General features: G+C 31.7%; 2 protein-coding genes across 5 annotated transcripts in view; one reads left to right on the plus strand and one right to left on the minus strand.

The window, feature by feature from the left end:
- Positions 1–17,927, minus strand: part of LOC111004234 (probable nuclear hormone receptor HR3) — an 81,302-nt gene extending 63,375 nt beyond the window's left edge. For 2 of the 3 annotated variants that reach the window (XM_045630669.1, XM_045630675.1), the window contains exon 1: positions 6,641–7,145. In XM_045630669.1, coding sequence (XP_045486625.1) covers positions 6,641–7,130 — 490 coding nt within the window. In that variant the 5' untranslated portion in view covers positions 7,131–7,145. Of the gene's footprint in view, positions 1–6,640; positions 7,146–17,706 lie in introns of those variants that run through there. The other variant, XM_045630674.1, reaches the window with a different exon arrangement.
- A 2,797-nt stretch (positions 17,928–20,724) lies between these two features.
- Positions 20,725–21,345, plus strand: part of LOC111004195 (bromodomain adjacent to zinc finger domain protein 2B) — a 61,689-nt gene continuing 61,068 nt past the window's right edge. For both annotated transcript variants that reach the window (XM_045630700.1, XM_045630701.1), the window contains exon 1: positions 20,725–20,883. The gene's annotated coding sequence lies outside the window, so the exon portion shown is untranslated. The remainder of the gene's footprint in view (positions 20,884–21,345) is intronic.

The raw sequence follows: 21,345 nt of genomic DNA on the forward strand, positions 1-21,345 counted from the left end.
TACCTATTAAGTATGGGTTGACAATTATAAAGCTGTATTAATGTATAATGTCTAATAATTAATTAGACATTAATACAGAAATTCGATTCTTAAAACAACGAAGCAACTCAAGTGCGTAAGATCTCCAAATTAAAAGTAAGACAGTAAACATACACTGCCCTAATTTCACACGATAACATATCATAATATCACAGATAATTTATCAGCGGTGTGAACGAACGATAAAGTATGTAAAAATGAACTAAAAAACCTAATCTATTGGCGTATATCATGGATATCACAAGGTGCCTGAAAGAACCTTCTACAATCACCGCTTTGGGACAGCAAAATAGATTATAAAAAAAAATACACAAGAGCGGGACGGATAGTCACATTGTCAGAAGGCTCGCAAGTGCGTTGCAGGCCTTTTAAGAATTAGTACTCACTTTTCAAGGACCCAAAGTCGAATTAACTCAGAAATACTTTCATTACTAGTAAATAATTAATTAGGCAAAAATAAATAGTATCTTACTATGATAAGACTTGTCTACTAGACTACTTTTTGACCTTGCATGATATATAGTACAACACATTTTCTAATCTAATACGCAGAACTATGAAGGCAAGGATAAAGTGCGACCTACAGTCAAATAATGTATTAAAATCAATGATTAACAAAGTCTAAAAGGTAAAATCTGTTAAGTAAGTATGTATGTGTGTGTACTTGTGGAAAGATTGACGTAATACAATGCATTCAATTCTTCGTCCAAATCCGTATAGAGAGCTCCGTATATAGTCATTGGATATGTTCTATAAAATTCTGATGACCTAGCACAAATTCCCAATGCTTAAGGAAAACCACTTAATGTGACAAATTATAGAAAAATGCATACTTTTATGTGGTTTTACTGTTTTAATGTTTTCACTCTAAAACTTGGCAGAGATATAGAGTATGCTGCCAAGAAAACTAATAACGATTCGTTTTGGAAAATGTAAGGGTTATGAAACTTTGATACACCTATCTGAGTTTTTCATTATATAGGGACTTCACTAGGGACTAGTCTAGCTAGTCACTAGCGGTTTATTAATTTTGTCACAACCTATTTCTTATGAATACAGTTTTTTTATTATTAATATTACATATAACAGGAAAGAGGAAATCAAATGGCAAATGTTCAAATGGAATAAATATATACATACATATATCAAAAAAACAATTTTTTAACTTTAGAATTTAATCTTATTGTAGCAAATAATCGATTTAATCATTTCAAAAATACATGTTTTATTTCTAACTTTGAAATAGTTGGGTCAATGATCATGTTTTTTGTGAACATATGAGAATTATTATTATTTTATGATCAAAACTTTAAATTTGGCCGCAGTAAGGTATCAACATTTTCTAAAATAATTAATATTTAATTCCAACAATATTTTTGGTATACACGTAAATTCCAAAACCGATTTTATAATCAATCAATAGTAAAATTATAATATTTGCTGACAAATTTTTGTTACTGTCGCAAAATATTTTTGCATATGCAATGAAATTCGGTATAACTAAAATAGTCAGTATATTTTAGTATCGAATTTCATTAGATAAGTGTTAAATTATAATTTATACATAATCCTTAAATTTATTATGGTTCTGTATAAATAAAGTGTAGTGTGTTATATACTCTATTCAAAAACAATGCAAGTATTAGTCGTAGTGGAAAGTCCATGCAAGTAGTTCCATGCTGAAAAGTCCTAAACACGACTTAAGCGCATCTGATGAACTTACAAGCCGGGAACTTAACCTCGTCATAAAAATCAGACACGTAGCACTTTCGTAGTATCAAGATGCTACGTCACTGCTACGCTCCGATAATTGTCTACAATTTTTTCACGATGCGAAGATATCGTTCACTATTATTAAGATTTACATATATATTTATAGAGCTGTATCGACAAAATAAGCTTTCAAGTCGTGAATTAACCATCAAAATGAGTCTTACATAAATAATATATTAGTCACTCTATATTATAAATGGTTACTTACGATAACCTTACGATGTATTATAATACATTTATATTAAAATATAGCTATTATGTACTACATGAGTATATTTAACTTTTGTTTATATTATATTGAAAAAATACTTTTTTTATAATGTTTATTGCAAACTTTGTTTTTTGGTTCTTTACCGGATTCGTTTAGATTGGCGCCGTGCCAGACCTTTCTCAGAGTAGAATGTCGTGTTATGCATATTACACCTTTTTATTAAGTTTCACTGTATCTTAATAAAAAAATCTTATACTATCTGAATTAAAATATTCATTAATTAACAAAAATTTCGAACTGAAGTGTTGCGAGTTAGAAATAAAATGCCCTGTATAAAATTTACAATAGTTAAAAATAGGTTTTTATGCATTTCCACTGATCTCTTAACAAAATAATAGGCTGCAAAAAAAGAAATTGGATATATATTAACGTGTTCCCATGGAAACAGTGCCTCCAGCCAAGGTTTTAAATTGTTTAAATATAACTTACCTGCAATAAAAAATATACTGGAGTGTTCATCACTTACCTGAAAAATAATAAAAATAAAATTTAGGATTATCATGTTTTATTGTTATCTTATACATTTACATATAAAATTAGATACATTTTAATTAGTTAATTAAATTATATGGAAGACATGTAATACCAAAAAGTTAATTCCGTAGATAGTTAATTGCACTTGCCCGTCGAACATTGTATACCTACTCAAGTCTTTCAACATTTCATATTCCATATTAAGATCTATTCAAACAATAAAACTGTTTCAATATCTTCTTTGATACACCTATAACTAAACATAAATTATATATTTCATACATCTTTAGTATAACAGGCAGCGAATTGAGAAAGAAAGCAATGGACAGAGTCAGTTGGAAAAAGCTTTAGGAGGCCTTTATCCGGGAAGGAGTTCCGATCGACGATACTAAATTTAGCTAAGATATAGGATACAAGATAAATAAAATAATGTATACAATGCAAAAAAATATAAGCTGTATATTATCTTTTTTGACACGATTGGAAATTAAACGGGCGTTATTATTATTATTAGTATATAGGTGGATACGCCACGAATCAAATGTATCTGCTAAAAACTGGTTTATAAGCCCTAACTGCAGCATCCCGGATACAAACACACATAAAAGTACGAAACATCACATCAGCTGACCTAAAACTGTGTCACTAGCGGTTCGAAACGGTACATTAAAAATGTTATTGCTACTGCATAACAGATGGCGCTTTTTAGTTTTAGGCGCGAGATTATTTTTAGTTTTGTAGTGCTTTCTATATGGGTCAATGATAAGTGTACTTTACCTATCAGTAATTTGTGTTTATCGGTAATGACAAATATTATACAATAATGTAATCGTAAGTATTCATTAAAATGCGATAGTGTGGAATACTTTAAACAAGCTGTATAAAATACCTACCTACATAGACTCGTAAAAGAAGATATTGTAATTCATCATTTTTTTATGGATAGAAAGCAGCATATAATGATAATAAATAGAGTATAGACCTGTAAATAATAATACATAAGACACCACTAGCAATTTTTAAAAATTTTAATATTAAGAAAGTTTATTGCAATCAAACACCAACATTGCATCCATTTAGTAGGTTCAAGTTGATGTTGCAAGAGTATATTTATATTTTTATCTCTTCGCCAACAGGTGGCGCCAATTAACTGATGAAACTTATTTAGTAGTTTGTTTTAGTGACAAACATTATTATGATACAATAGTAATATAAATTAATTCATATGAGAAATAAAGTTTATTCTAACCGTATATTATGGAAAAAGGCTTTATAAAATATTCTTTTATTAATATCTCATTAACAATTTCAATAAAGTTATAATTGCGTGAAGTTTAGGCCCGCTTTTTGAAAGGTTTCTTCAGCATAAATATAGCTTGGGGTACTGATGAAGTTTGGCAATGTCAAAAAGTCAATTTAATATTACAGTTTTGGAATACGGCTCTGAGCTAATAAATACCATGACAATTTTCATTCGTTTATCGATTTGTCCGAAGAGATATGTATTAACTATTTACTCCGAAGCATCGATTTGAATCCCACCAGCAACATGCCAGTAAGTTACTATATATATAGTCTATATTGTCTATATATAAGTGTCTACGTTATGCCACACTAGTACAATATATAACATATTCTCTTTACAATTTACATGTTTTGTATTTTTATTACTGAGCGATCTGATTATTGTTTTACCGGTAATCAAACCTCAACCTACGTGCTATACGCGTTACGCAACTATTGTATAGATACAACTGAAACAAAAGTATTGATTCATTATTCCAGGCTAAACTAGGTTAGCTATTTTTACTGAGTTATCCCGTGAGACCAACAATGAACTACCTGAAACCCTACCTCGTAGAAAATTCATTTAAAATATTATTTTGTTATCCTTATATTTACTTACATCCATTCAAGGGTTGTAGTCATTTTATCTTTAAACGAGCAATCTTAATATATATATTTCTTGTGTGCGTGTGTATGTGACTGAACTCCTCCTAAACGACTGGACCGATTTAGACGAAATTTTTTGTGTGCGTTCAAGGGGATCTGGGAATGGTTTAGATTCACAATTTTGTCCGCTGGACAATGTTTTTTTAATTAATTTTCAATTTATTAGTTGTTGTTGATTTTGGAATGTTTCACATTGGATCCGACAGACAGCGCTACCATCGCAGTGTCAAATTTTAAATAATATTCGAATTTTAATTTTAGTCTGTCCCGAAATTTAAAAAATGTTTTGTTATCATTGTGTTATATCGTGTGTGACCATGTGCTGGATCGTTAGATATTGTCATAACATTTGAATAATAATTTTCATCAAAATGGCTTATTAAAAATTGAAATTTTGAAATTAAAGACGTGTAGACAGGACAACGTCTGTCGGATCCGCAAGTTCTTATATACCTATATATATATATATATATATATATATTTGGAATCTCGAAATCGGCTCCAACGATTTTCATGAAATTTTGTATACGGGTTTCGGGGGCGATAAATCGATCTAGCTAGGAATCATTTCTAGAAAATGTTATTTTATCGATAAGAGCATCGACAGAATAAAATGACATTATAAATATTATTCATATATCATAATTTTATTAGTATGTAATTTTTACTTAAATTTAATTTCCAAAAAACACAATTTATAAAAAATAAAACAAATACCGAGCAAAGCTCGGCCATCCAGGTACTATATCCATAAAAAGAGGTATCTACGATTCGTTCTTCTGACTGATTTTTTACAAAGACATTTATACATTTTTGGAAAGAAATGAGAAAAGAGCGTACCAATTCTTAAAAAGCCGGCAACGCTCTAGTACCTGGCAATGTGAGTGTCTATGGCCGATATCGCTTATTATCAGTGCCTGCCTAATGTTTGCTCCCAGTTTTTTATTAGAAAATGAATAATTCTGTTACATATATAACCGTTATCTCTACTTTATTATTATACTATTTTTAAAGTTCAAAAACTTCAATTATTGTCATAGGTTTTCGTATGAAGGTAGATAAATTAATTAATAGATATTGGTGAGTTATTTTAACAGTTAGGCATAAATAAATAAATAAAATAAAAAAATACGACATAAATAAACACCAATACAAATTCGGGATTTGTATTGGTGTTTATTTATGTCGTATTTTTATCGCATCGTTCATTTATATAAGACCTTTAATGCCTTAATGTCTAAATCGCTAAGAAAATAATGGAATATTAGTTGTGTCTAAAGTAAAGTATCTTTGTTTCCTCAAAACAAACATAGCCTAAGTAGATATTTATAATAACGTGGAAATGTAACAAATATTTAACAATAACATTGTAAAAATATAATTGCGCGTGAATGGTTTGGTGACCGCGTCTAGAAAAATGTAGAGATTGGTTTTAAATGGTGTCGTCAGTTCGCTAATATTTAACGTTATCGGTAATAATCGGTCGGTAATGCTTATTTTGATAACTGAAAGAGCAGTGTTAGCCTTCATGCATGGCGTGGCTTCAGCATGAGACTATGATCGCTGAGTTCGTAGGTTCGAGCCCCGGCTGTGCACCAATGGACTTTTTGCGGCGCATTTAACATCGCTCGAACGCTGTAGGAAAACATCGTGTGGAAACCGGCTTAATTTAGACCCAACCAATCGTCGGCGTCGGTATGTCAGGCAGAGACACCTTCATGATCGTAAAATAGACGCAGAAATCTGAGGCCAAGACCTAAACAGGTTTTATTTTTATCTCGATAACTACGAAGGTATAGAATCCACAAAACATTAGGAGATATTCGTTGTATATCAATTTTGAGGAATTCTTCAGGAGCAATGAATACTTTATACAAATTAACTTGAAGTAAAAGAAGGGTCCTTTAATGCTATTTCTCGGGTTAGCAGCCTCCATTTTGTTACTTTAATATAAGTATAATTATTATTATTGATAATAATGAAATTGTGTTTCATACCATCTATATATTATTTACAGCAACTAAAAGTATTTCTAGCATTAGCCTTAGCTTGCTAAACAAATTTAAGTTTGACGCACATAGCCAGCATTTGTCGCCATTAATCTAAAAATAATTGATCGATGCGATTTACCTGACGCAGTTGTCGTAGAGGCCGTGGTTATAGACATGCTGGTTGACGCATTCTCGTTGGATGTAGCCGTCATCTCTACTATCCTGTCCACGGCTATCCTGTTCCCGGGCAAAACTCCCGAACTCTCCGGTGGCTGACTCTCCTCTTCAGCATCACGCTTAGGACTCAACGTCTGACTCAAATCGTTCGCTACGATCACGTTCACCGTCGTCAAGGATTCCATGTCAGTCTCTCCTTGTACGTGGGAATTGTCGATGTAAACGGCCGCCGATCGCGCCCCCAGCGTCTCCATGACACTCTCAGCCAACGAGCGAGTGGACAGCTCGTCCATATCAATGTCCTGTTTGATGTCAATAATGATCTGATGCCGCTTCCCGCTACCCGAAGGCGTCTGGACCTGGTGCACGCTGACCTGAGCGTCGGCGCTCGGCTGGGTGACATGATGCTGTATCACATGCGTCAGCTGCCCCTCTAAGTTATTCCCCGCCATCGCATTCAGTCTTTTAGATACTAAATTACACAGATAAACTAATGAACACAGTTATCACGTCCTTGGCGGCTGCAGTGCGCGCAGTTGCAACGTAACTAGGTCAGGGGTCAATAGCCTTATTTTTGATAATTTTGTGCGTGGCTTGATATTGGCAGTGTTTGTTTCTTGAGGCACTATGTGTCACATTAGCGCTGTGAGCGCGTTTGTTTTGTTCTAGGGACACATTGACACAGTGTCCTATATTTGGGATCGAGACCGCGGACGCGGCGGCCGCTCGCTCTTAGCCACTGTGAGGCCTACGAGCCGTAGCGCTACGACGCGCAGCCTTCTACACACGTACAACACTTCCGTGTATTGATCTCGCGATATTTTGCAGGTGGTGTGCGCACGGCTTATTTAAAAAACTTACTGATGCGCATAACCTCAAAATTTTACAATAATAATATCTATTGCACTTATTGATATTTATATTTTAAATGTTAATGTTATATATGCAATCTTGTTGAAAAAGTAGCATAATCAAATTTATTGGGATATCTTAATGGCTTTTGTAAAACTATTAATCTATTCACGAGTAGGCATACATTTTCATATCATATGTATCTTTAAACTTTTATCATTGGCGAATAATATATTATTTAATCAAAAGTCGAACACTGAAGATTTCAACGTACAAGTTCCACAATTCAGTTATACAATACGCTGTTATAGTTTACAAGCAACTCGTAGCACATATCCCCAGATACATCTCCACAAGCCGGCCTCACGTACAACCGTAGCATTTCGTGGACACGTGCCTACGCATGCGCGACGCCACCTCTTCCCTCTCTCTCTCACTCAATTAGTGCATCTCTTTCAAACGGCTTCGATCGTTCGGCAATGACGAAAAAGCATATAATCAAATTTATGTAGGGTCCTAGTATTATCTAAGTACTGAGCGCAAAAAAACTGGCCTTGATCTACATTGAAAATAAGGTTTAATACAATCTTATTGTTATTTCAATCAGTTGCATACGGTTGTGAAGTTAAGTTTTCACCAAATAAGGATGCTATACCTGTCCGTATAGCTGTGTTCCAGTGTATCTCGCAATATAATCAAATACCTATTGAAGGCGTAAAATATTCCTAACATATGTGAACATAAAATATATATTTATATATTCTTTGGTGTTTACGGCAGTAAATTAATTGAATTTTGATCGTTTAATATCGACAAAAAAATAATAAAAATACTTGCATATTTTTTTTTAGCATTTTCAATTGAATAGGCACTTGACACAAGCCGTCGACTATATAGCTCTAAAACATGCCGATATCTTCACGATATTTTCCTTCACCGTTCGAGCGAATCTAAAATGCGCACATAGAAAGAAAGTCCATTGATGCATAACCGGGACCGGGAGCTCATGGATGAGTCTGTCTGTTTGTTTCACGCTGAAGCACAAATAAATTAATAATAAGCTGGACTTTATATGCTGACCCTCCGTCTCTTTCATTGCGTAACTATGATCTAACTCCCTAAAATCCAAACAAGGAAGACCAGTTGTAAACATTGTGTCCTACCTGAGTTTGACATACTAATAGCTTATATTATCACTAAATTCTTTTTTTTTAAATATGCTTAACAGGTTATTAATATAGAGAAGTCAAGGCACCAATGTACATGATGTAGTTAGCAAAACACTATTTTCAGAAAATACAACCCTTAAACAATCTTTATATAATTAACTATCTCTGTAAATAATCTCTTCCTTAACGGCTAAGCCGGAAATTTTTCGGTGAGGTGGATCTAAGAACTGTGTAAAGAAATAACTCTAAGTCTTATAACGAGGATCGCGTTATATTAACTTGGGCGAGAGTAAAAAAGTTATTTTGTATAAAGTGCAGGGCAAGCACGCAAATAAAAGACAAAATGATTTTGTCCATTTTTTACAGCAACGCCTTGGTGTTTATATGGAAGGCACGCCAGGAGATCATATTTAAATGAATCCATATTAAATTAAAGAAGATGGAAGATGGTGATTCCACTTTTCCTTTACAAGAAACGAATGAACCATCATGCCGTGCGGCACCAGGGGATAACAACAACGAAGGGGTGATTCCAGGATGCTTTAAGATTCGTGGTTCGTTTGTAAGGGAATGACTGATGAATGAGAATCTTTAGGCTTAGGCTCCTCAGAAGGAGGAACTCCCTAGACCATACTGAAGTTAAATTATAAAATTTAGCAGATAATTTCCACCGGATATAGACATTCTTACCCTTAAAGAAGGTTCTATAGCCTAATATTCAAGAAGAATTACAAAAATTCCGCACTTCTTCATTTACCAAATTTAGTTACATTAGTCTTTAAGTATTTCAAATTCTGGGATAAGATTCTATTTGATTCATATTTAACATAATGTATTCGTTATTTACAAATTTTCTACATTGATAATTTGTTTTTACATGAGAAACTTAATATTTAATACAAATGAGTTGCAAGCCGCCGTCAGCTAGCTGTTTAGTTTATTTTAAATATTATAATTTTAGTAATAAATAAAATTTTATTATTTTTATATATAAAATTCTACCATACGTGAGTATGTCACTGATCTCCTCTTAACCGGCTGGATCAACTTGAATCAATTTTTTTTGTATGCGTTTCGGTGGCGGCCTTGATGGTTCAGATTCACAAATCAGCCGTCAGATGGCGCTGCAGTCGCTATTAAGGTTATTTATCTTTACAGCAAATAAACAGCTAGTATATATAAATCTTCTGTGCCCGTGTTCGTAATTAAACTCCATACTGGATGTAGAGATTTTGATGAACTTATTTGGGTGTTCAAGTGGAGACAAGAATGATTTACTTACATTTTTTGTATGTAAGACGAAACGTCTGTACGTACGAAAAACACTGTCAGTTCGGCTAGTACATTTAAGTATAATTTATTTTAATAGTAATAATTGTAGTCTACTAGGCTTAATCTGATGTGTATATTGAATGCAATTCGAATTTTGGGCTCTTCAAATAATTTGTACGCGGCTTCGTCAAGATATTATATACTTTAAACATAGTAAAAGTGGAGGCGAGGTATTGTATCAACCTTTAAGGATTCCAAAATTAATAGACTTAATTTGTAGCCGCACTTTGCGGTTTTCCTATAAAACTGGGTATTAGAGAATTCGTCGCATGATTAGTATAGACAAAAGATTAAATATAAATAGGCTTTACGACACATTAAGATAATTTGTTCTGTAATAGCAATATAAAATCATTGGGCACGCGGTTTTTTAGTCCTAAGCTATACGGCTGTTAATACGTACGGTGAAGTAAAATATATCTTCGTTGCGTTACATCGAGCAGTATTGGTGTTCAGCGAGCGACTCTCATCACTAAGTGCATCAATGGACTTTTTACATGCGCATTTAACACATGCTCGTTCTGTGAAGAAAACCATCGTGAGGAAACCGTAATGCCTTAGACGCCGCACTGGCTTAATCCGGCACTGGTTGGAATTAATGATAAAATGTTCATCAAAAAAAAAACCAGTTGCGAAAACAAATACGTGCCTTATGGATTATAGTAAATACTTCAGAAAACATGTGATGTAACGCAGGGCTATAACCGTGAAACAATTTTTCAAATCAGTCCCGTAGTTTTGGAGCTTATTGAATCCAAACAAACAATTCAATCTTTTGTCTCACTATTAGTTAGGTAGATACATACGTCTCGGCCCTTGGGACCGTGGTAGAAGCACGAATACAAACAATAATAATGTATAATTTGCGTATATAGTCTATAAACTCTTAAAGTTTTTTTTAAATATAATATGTTATAGTGACGATATTAAGTTGTATTAATATCACAATCAAAACCGTATGTAATTGACAATTATTTGTTTTAACATGAAGAGAGGGGATTACAAATCGCCCTTTTCGGGGCTAGAATTTCAGCAACAAATACAGCTAGGGTTGTTACAACTACTTAACTATATCTATATAAAATAATGTGGCAAAATAAAGATTTACTTGCAGTACAAGAAGTCTTGTAAGTGCCTGTAGAACTTCTGAATGTTTGCTTTATTCCATTGTGTTTATTTATGTTATGTTTAAATATCTATATGTCTTATATAGTTTTTCACTTCTTCCACCATTGACGTTGTTGAAAGCGCTCAAGTGTAGATCGTGACTTTATATACAAATTGTGGACCTTAGATTACAGTTTCTGTGTATTTATTAATCATTATTAAAATTATTCTGTTTCTCAAAGAATAAATATTTTCAAAAATTGAAGGCAGAACTAATTTAGCGCGATGTCCATACTTTACACACAAATGTACACACATATATTACCGTATAGTTTGTTGTAGGTAGCGAATAGCTTTAAACAGTTCTAATTCAATTTTATGGTTACGACCTGTCTTGCTGCAATACCACAGATGTTAATCTTATAGTTATTAAATGCTATTAAAATCCATGTGGCAACCCTATGTGAGTGGGGATCAAATTATATAGAATCGGAAGGCTGTTCCGTGACGCAGGGGAGAAAGAGACAAAGAGGTGTAATGAAATCGTGTTGCCATGCGCCCGTATGCGACGAACTATGATTTTATAGGATATATGTAGTAGATATACATATGTGAATGGTGAGAGCTTTTTGAATTACGTAGTATGTTGACTAGAATTATTTATCTAACTACTGGATTACTGGACTGGATTTATAAAGAAACACACTATCGTAGCACAAATGCGATCGATTTAATTCGATTTAAAATTCATTTTAAAATTATATTACTAATTTTCAGTCAACTTTGTTTCTTCTTAATGTAATTTTACTTAGCCTACGTTTTTAGTACATACCAACATGGAACATTTTGCTATGGTACCATAGAGACTGTTTGGTTTTCCGAATTTTTTTTATGTTTTTCTGTGAACTTTTCTCTATATAAAAAGTTCACAGAAAAACATTTTAAAAAATCCTCAGAATTCATATCAAAAGTTTTTAATTAACAAATAAAAATAGGGAAAAAAATATTTTTCTGTATTATTGAGAGAATAGATAGTATTAGAAAGTTTAAATATAATAAATGCAGTAGGTATATATTATCTTTTTCACTCTCATTATAGTCTCATTTAGTATCTCATACACGCAGTGACAAAACATTTTCAAAAACTAACGTTAATTTAAGATTAAAAATTTAAGCTTTTATGAATTATGTACATTATCAATATACGAATAATTAAGTTTTGCCTTATATATCATATAGAATATGCTACATACTTGAATAAGTTAAATTTCGAAGTATCCAAAAGAAAACTTTTATTCTTGTATTCACGAACTCGACTTTAGTTTTATACATGGGCCTTCAGAGCTATTGTAATTATATTTATTTAAAAATATCTTTCAAACAAATTCTTCAAAACATCGTCTGTAAAAAACAGTTTCAATGTCACATATAGACCAAGACTAGGCCAGAGCTTTTCTTTTCACTTAGTACATGTGAGGCAGACAGACATTATATGTATATAGACTACGCTATGCGGCGTTACACAAGGTCGTTTGATGTAGCTTTGTAGGGCGTTTTATACGAAAATGTTAGCTGACTTTCAGAGGGACGCAGTTTTGAATATGCTCTTCAACAGCTTACGTTAGCTTTGAGCTAAAAGTATCGAGTCTATCAAATATTTATTAAAGGATATAATATACTAAATAATACGAGTCATTGTGGAAAATAAAGTAATCATTTATAGCTGCAAAAATCTAACAGAATATTAAATCACTGTTCCGTTGACTAAACCAATTAATAAAATACAAAAACGTTACTCGAAATTAATCGATAAACGCTTTAAAATCCAGACACGCATCTAGTAAACGTGACCGCACCATCTATTATCCGATAGCGGTACTAAATTGCAAATTTAAAAGTAAAACCAACTCGAGTCACGTGTCGGTAACGGGAGATCGCCGAAATTTGCGTTCAATGAACTCTGAAACTGCGTTCCGTTGCGCAATACAACACGTTCATGCGTTTACGGTACTTTTAAGAATTTCGAAAATTGTCTATGGTTAGTCCGTTTATCATTTATTTTTACTCAACTATCTGAAATCGTAGATAAAGATTTGGCAGTTCCTGTTATTTAAAATTAAGCACTATAATAGAAATAGAATCTGAAAGTGACATGGACTTTGTGTCTAATAGTTATTCTAGAATCTGTATTTTCATTCGTAAGTATAAAAAAATATTTTATAACTGTCGAGTACAAAACTTTAGAATCGATAAATTTAAACAATACCAAAACGCGTAAGAAATTTTTAAGATAATTTTTCTACATGATTAGCTAGCGTGTTACTCGTGTTCCGATAGTACAGTTACTTAATTATAAACAAGAATAGATATACAGAGAGACAAACAAATTATAATATAAAAAGAATTTAACGAATAAATAAATATTGTCACAAAACGTAAACTATAGTAATATTACTAAGGACGGAGTCATAGTAGTCATCACTAAAACTTCCCAATAAATAAGATATAAGAAGTATAAAATAAATAACTAATAATTTTAATAGAACGCACTCGTGTGCCACGATACTGTTTCACTTATACACCGCTAGGACCTAGGCCACTGTCGCCAGACCTAGGTTGATGTGGAATTCAGCGCAAATGTGACTCAAGGTCAATGAGGTCACATTAAAAGTAGGTTTAAGTCGGGCGAATATAGGTCGCCACTGTTGTGAATGAAAATCAAAATGTATTGGGAAGGAATGTAAATATGAATTCATTTTACTAAACGATGATATTTCTTGTTGAATGGTGTATTGGCAGGTCTTTGAGTGATTTGGAATATATCAGAAATGTATAGAAGCGAATTGTTATTGGTTAAGCAGTAATTAGATTTTTCTTAATAAAATTTGTAGTTTGTTTAAGATTTAATTTCAGTTATCTTTTTGTCTAATAATGAGTTAATGGATATGTGTTAGCTGAAAGATAACGAAAAAATAAATAGAAGATTTACTGCCTTAAATGTTTTATATAATCCGATCTAATAATTTATATTATAATAATTGTCGAATTTTTTTAAGTAATTCGATTGTTTTTGCAATAGTTTTGTTCTAAGCTACTTATAAGATTCTTAAGTTTGACTAAACATGTAGATATTTGCGTTTTAAAAATTCTTGCCGTATGTAAAAAACAGTGAATAAATTTCCCACGAGCCATTATATAATAACGGCAATTTGTGTATAACGTCTTATTTATCTATGGTTACAACAATTTTCTCTTTGAACCGGTTGGGGGCAACGAACTTTTTCGGCGGACTTTTTAAAATAAATGGCGTCGATGCATTGATAAAAATATGAATTGATAATGCAAACAATATATTATTTTATAATTTTGCGAAATTATGAAAGTAGTGCAAGCTATATTAAGCTCCATACTCGTGAATATTTTTATCCTTATTTGTATGTATATAGGTACAACACATTAAAAAAGGCAGTATTTAAGACTTATTCACCGTTGAAACAAGATCAATAACTACCACTAAACCTTTAAGTGAAAGAGAAAAAGTTAAAAATTGAATATGTCAAAATCCAATTCAAGTAAATACTGTAGTTTTTGATTTTGATACATATAGATTATAATTAAGTGTAATGTTTTTCATTTCAACAATGTGTTCAAAACACGTTTATATTATTTTAGCGTTTTCATTAATATTTGAAAAATAGAAAATTAATATTTTTCTTTAACTTATTAATATGGTAAATGCGCCTTTCGTCTAGACTTTATCATAGTCTGTATCTGGCCAGTGACCTTTCCCCTAGTTTATTTGGGATTTAAGACTAAGAAACATTTTTCTTTCTTGGGGTAACAATTAGTGTGTTCGCGTGTGTGATAAATGACAGATATGTCTTCAAAATGTGTATGTATAGTGGTTTTTGAATATGATCTACAGCCCGTCTAACAGAAAAGTCCTCTAATAGTTTCTATATGATTTCGTATTTTTTATATAGTCTTTTGTCTTTTGTTCTTTAAAATCCGTTGAACATTTTTCTTGTGTCAGATTATAAATGTCAAAGCTATGACTTTAGCTATTACCATAGGCACAGATTATTTATGGATTGGCAATTGTAGACATAAAATTGAGTGTAATACTTTCCAGAGATGAATTAATAATACTGAAAAGCTCGTATGAGATCAGAACCAAAAGGTCAAACTCCCATACAAACAATGTATGTACACCTGTCATATAACTTTTTACGAGTTGTCTCACGGATTGCGACCATGTAACGGGCCTTACTGTATGTGGGTGAAGCTAACTGTGCACCGTTAGCTACGTCACGAGCTAGTGATGTGCCATGCATATCGATATAACGATATATTACGCTACAGATATCAACAGACACGTAATGAAAGTGAAGTCACTTTACATCACATTATTTTCGATTTTTAGTACTTTAACAGATTTCTTTAAGAAAGGTTAACATTTTTATTTGACTGAATTCAGATATGATACAGAGACCATAGACTCTCAAGCTGCTGCCAGAGGTCTCGCGCATATGTTGTCAGCCTTTGTCATATCAACTTAACTTTATTTCACTCCAACTCAACAATCAACATTATTGCATTGCATTGTTTTTACTCTATTTATTATTTAGGTAATTTTTGATATATTAATGTTTATTATATTATGGGAAACAAAAGATATTCGAATATAAAAAACATAAAATGCTGGTGTTTTTCCTATAATGTGTAAAGACTGAGATTGAAATCGACCTCAACACATCACTAGTAAGTACCGCAATGCTACGTCACGAAGAAAGGGATTGCTTGAACGGTACAGGGCGCTAAACTATCGCTTTTTCATAGATAACATGCATGTACTGTTATCATCTGTATCCTGGACATAAACAAACTGATTGACATACATCTTTACCACATTCTAAATTCAAGGCAAATAATTTATATATAATTATATAACTTAATTTATAAATTAATAATAATTTGCGTTACCTTTAAAATGTACTTTAAATTATTTTTAAACTGCGTTTTTTTTAAACACCACTTTATTTTCTATTTCATAATGAGAATATGAGAAGAATATTATTAACAACCGACATTATGTGTATGTAATAATCGAACCACCCGCGAATTCGACAAAACAAGATTTTTTTATGGCCCGCACGGTTTGTGCATTGTGGCCCAGGGACAAGAAATAGAAATAAAGTCTTGCTTATAATTCCTTAATGAAAATCTAATTACAACGAAAGAGGTTTAATATTAATGTTAACCTCTATCTATAAAAAGTGCTAATCAAATAAGAGGAAAATCCTTAAAGGATATGGATATTTCTATGCCAATGTGAGTGTCTATGGGCGGGGCATCACTTAGCATCAGGTGAGGCTTTTCTTGAAAAAATAAAAGTTACCTACTACAGCAAATTTCATTATATTCCAAAGCTTTTCAGCATTGGTTTCCACCGGAGAACAGAATGTTTTTGTCATCCTTTATTGCGATATGTTCCTGCAGCTATTTCAAGTGTGTTATTAGAGCAACCTATTAGAGTGCCATTCATTTGTGAATATATAATTTTATATAGGTATGTAATATTTTTTAAAATTTTGATTAAATTGTGTACGTACAAGTTATGATGAACACTACATACAGAACAATTTTAAATTAAGATAATACCATCACTTCATCGTTGATGACCATAAAACGAGAAACTCTATGACAAATTACATAATTTATGAGGAAATGCATGAAATTTATCGCAAAAGTTAAATTACGGCTCGCTTGAAAACCGTTGATTCTCAGAAGTTTTTTTAATTGCGTGTCATTGACCTTAGCGCCGTTAGGTATAAGCTTTTAATTAAACTAGAAATTTTGCAACTAGTTGTGTGAAATTAAATGCTTTATGGCTTGTGAAGGTTAAGAGAGGATAGAGTTTTGGACTAAAGTTTTAGTTCTTAAATTAAATTTTTAGATAAAATTACATTATTGGTGTAAAATCTATAAATACAATACATATATCGTCGTAACTAAAGCAATACAGAAGTACAAATAACCTTGGCACAGCTTACAAAAAACCTTCAATCAATAATATTAATATTGAAAAAATAATAAATAATTAAAAATAATGCTGCAATAATTGGAATTATTAGAATAATTTACAGTGTGTGTTTATTTAAAAAAAATCATAATTTTCATATTGTAAAGGGACACACATAATAAAAATATATTATTTATTCATTAAATTTATTATTCAAAATGAAGAGTAATTTCTTAACTTTTAAGCATGCTAAAAGGAGTAAGAAGTTATGCGCATGTGTTATCATATTTCAGTACGAAAATTACCCGCTCGAACGCAAAACGCGAAAGAAAGTGACTGAATTTTGAATCTCAATTTCCTATTGGAACATAAATTTCAAATTTCAACAAAGCAGAGACAATTTCTTCGTTTCCGTAAACATAAAAGTACATTGACCTCGACTCAATAAAATATTATTCAATTTTATTATTCGCAAAAAGTTGCGATTTTTAAATTATATATTTGCAATTTATTAATTATTTGAGGCAAGTATAAACAATGACTTACCTCTGATTGTGCTCGGCATTTTCACGACAAATCCGTAATTTTCGCTGAAGAACCAAAAATCCAGTCACAACACTGATAGTATTATCCAATCTCAGCCATGTCCAAATTAAGCCATAGATAAGTCAGCACAGCACTAGCACTTTTTAAAAATGGCGCTGATTTTCGCGCCACACAGCTGTCAATGTCAAACCGTAATGCGGCACACGTCCTAGTGACGTGCAACGATGCTTGGTAGTGCTTTTTTCGTTCAAGCGCGCGGCCAGCGAACGGCGTAACTGTAATTTTTTTCGTGATTGCACAGTAACGGTGTAGGCCGGTTCTTCTGTAGATCTTCAGAATCTAGAATTGATTGGAGTTCAATCAATGCGACTGATACGGACATCGAAGTGTCGTAGCTTTTTGTTTAACTTACCTACTCGATAGTAGTAGGATCCTTTGCCTTTTAGCAATCTAATCAATATTCACCTGTTTAGCTTAGCTTTGAGCGCACGATACGCGGAGGTTCCTGGTTTCTGACTTAAGAATAAAAATACTTCGGATGCAAGCCACAAAATGTCAATTACCCACTGAACGATTAAAAAAATCATAAATTAAACCGTGTCTTCCTATGTATTTGTTTCTTAAGCAATATAATTTATATATATAATGAAAATATTTGTTTAAAAAATATAAAAACTGGCTTTTGGTGTCCGCAAAGAACTGACAAACAGCATGGCGTAGAGTAAAATTATTTACACTGACAATTTGCTGAGAGATTCTGAAGGCTCGTTATTGGATCTCACCAGCTGTCCTGGACCTGCGTATTTGTTGTTACCTATATGTAGAAATAAACGAAACGACTTCCACGAAGTCATGTCGACGAAGACGAAGTCATGATGTACTTTATTCAGTAATCTTAAAACAGGTATACCTGTATGTATATATATATATATACTCACGAAACTTTGTCAAGTTAATGCCTCCCAGGGTAAAAGCAGACTTCTCGGAGATACGACACGATGTCATAGATTTTCAGCTTTAAAAATGCTTCATTGTTTACTTAAACTTCTAGATTAAATGTTACTATATAGATAGATAGAAAATATTAAACATTTTTATATAATTGTATGTATTATAACAACAACGAAGTGATTTCATTTATTTGGCGAGATTTACCTATGAATGTAATTAAAAGCATATTCACAATAAATGTTAAAATATCGACTTAATATGTTTGAATTTTTATCAACTAAGTATGTATCGAATTTATTACAGAATATTAAAAGATTATAATTTTTAGAAACCAATGCAATTTAATATTATATGAAATTAATACTGCTATGAAAAAAAAAATTCTACCGTAAATATATGTTTAGATAATCAAAAAAACTAAAGGTCTGATGTAGGAAACAATTTACCTTATAAACATTAATTTAAATATGTAACTACATTTCTTAATATAAATGTCTAAAAATTAAAATTCATTATGTTTCTTATTGCTCTAAACCTCAAGTATAATTATAGATAATTAGAGTTTAATTAAGAAAATCAATCAATAAAAGCTAAGCTAATTTGAAAAACTAAAGACCATAGACAACATCTTAAAAAAGTCTGCACAAGTTCCCGCGTAAACAAAACACGCGCGGTCGTTGATCCCAACGGTACCGCGCAACTTGACCGACCCACTGAGGCGGAGGCTGTGACGTCATCTTGTTGCTTCACCAATATATCAATACCTTTAGACCCACCTAATGAGTAAAAACTATCTCTTAACGTTTCTCTTATAGAAGTAAAAGATAGTTATTTTATAGATTATAATTAAGTATTTTCAATAGAATTTCCAATTTTGTTTAAAGCTAAAACTAGAAAAAATATGATATAAAATTATTAAACATCATATTTTATTACCTAAGCTGACGAGTTGTTTAAATGCAAAAAAAATTGAACGAGTTTCTCTTATGATTTTTTTTATGATATATCTCTAGAACAGGAATCAGAACTACGGAATGATTTTGAGTTCATATCCTATTCTCCGGATATTTAATTTAAATACCAGATGCGTGGACAGAAATGAAGAAACATTTATTTTAATTTAGTAGCCAAATATTTCTGCCCTTCTTGTCTATTTTCACGATTTTGGAAATGAAATGACATCAGCGTTGCTGGAAGAGATCGATTATTAGCGATAAGGTCGCCAAAAATGGCAAACAAAAATCTAAAAATTATTTATAAAACATATCTCAACCTAATTTATTAAATAACTGTTTAAATTATAAAAATTTTCCTCCGACCAACCTAAACGGCAGTAGGATGCCATTCTCTTTTGATATTTCAAATAAATTTGATATTTGAGTATTGTTTTAGACAAAATTGTATGTAGTAGTAAAATCTTTATGAAGCTTTAAAATACTTTTAAAGTGTAAGAAATCCTATTTTTTGAATTAGCTGATTTTGGTACTAGTACAAGTCTAGCTTTTAGTGCCGCCATCTGTTGTCAAGTAGATTTAAATAAGACTGAAATGATAATGATAGGTGAAATGATAGAATTATTTAATATAATCCAATTATATCACTTCTACAGCCTTAGTTATTTTTGTAATGTTGGGATACAGAATTCTATTTCTTTTTAAACCGCGCCATCTAGTGTAGGTATAAAAAAGATATGATATGTTCATCTGTACAAATGACAACCAAAGGAAACATATTCCTTAAATGCCAATAATACATATCTATTTACGTTCGATTGCAGAACATTCTTAGATTTTAACTATTCTATCTACTTTAAGTGACATCTACTGAGAAAATAGCGAAACTGCTTTAAACTTTTTCAAATACATACTTTTTAAATTGTTTTGTTAAGTTTATTTTAAAAACCTGACCTAGATGGCGCTAACAGTGTCAATAATTAAGAATTTGGTTACTATTTTGACGCTTGACAGCCCACAATAAAATGTAGTCAATACTCAAACGTGAAATTGCCAAATTGAAAAAGAAAAGTTGTAACATAAACATAGATAGAAATTAGATTACATATTTTATTATATGAACTATGAAGATAAAGTCGCTTGCCGATTGTGAATTGACTTGAAGTGAAACGACTCAACTTTATTATACAGTAATTACTATGTTTACGTACTCAATTTTCAAGATTTTCTAGTGCTGCGAGTTGGTTGATTCTTCCGATAGACTAATTACCAGGTATGTTGTACATTGTTCGAGTTTACTAATTTGGTCAAAACAATGATTTCATTGAAACAACTTTTTACATGTTAATAGTAATTAATTCAACGACTACTTATGTTACTTGACTTACATGTTGCAAACTAGTGGTTTATTTAAGATTGTGTGTCATTAAAGTTAAACACGCGAAATATCAAGAATTATAAGGGATGTGTATTGCATACTCAAGTAACATACATAGTTGAAAAGTTAAACAATATACACAAACCACGATACACAACAGTATCATTTTTAATCATTAGCATTAAGTACATAATATTATTTATTTTATTATACTTACTTAAACTTCGTAATTCAAGTTGTGTTAAGATAATTTGCTGAGACTAAGAACACATTAAAATCATCATTATTATAGAATTGTGGAAAATTATGGTACCTTTATTAATTAATATAATATGATTTGGGGCTCCTCCCAATATA

Source organism: Pieris rapae, chromosome 13, assembly GCF_905147795.1.
Source record: "Pieris rapae chromosome 13, ilPieRapa1.1, whole genome shotgun sequence".
NCBI classification, from domain to species: Eukaryota; Metazoa; Arthropoda; class Insecta; order Lepidoptera; family Pieridae; genus Pieris; species Pieris rapae.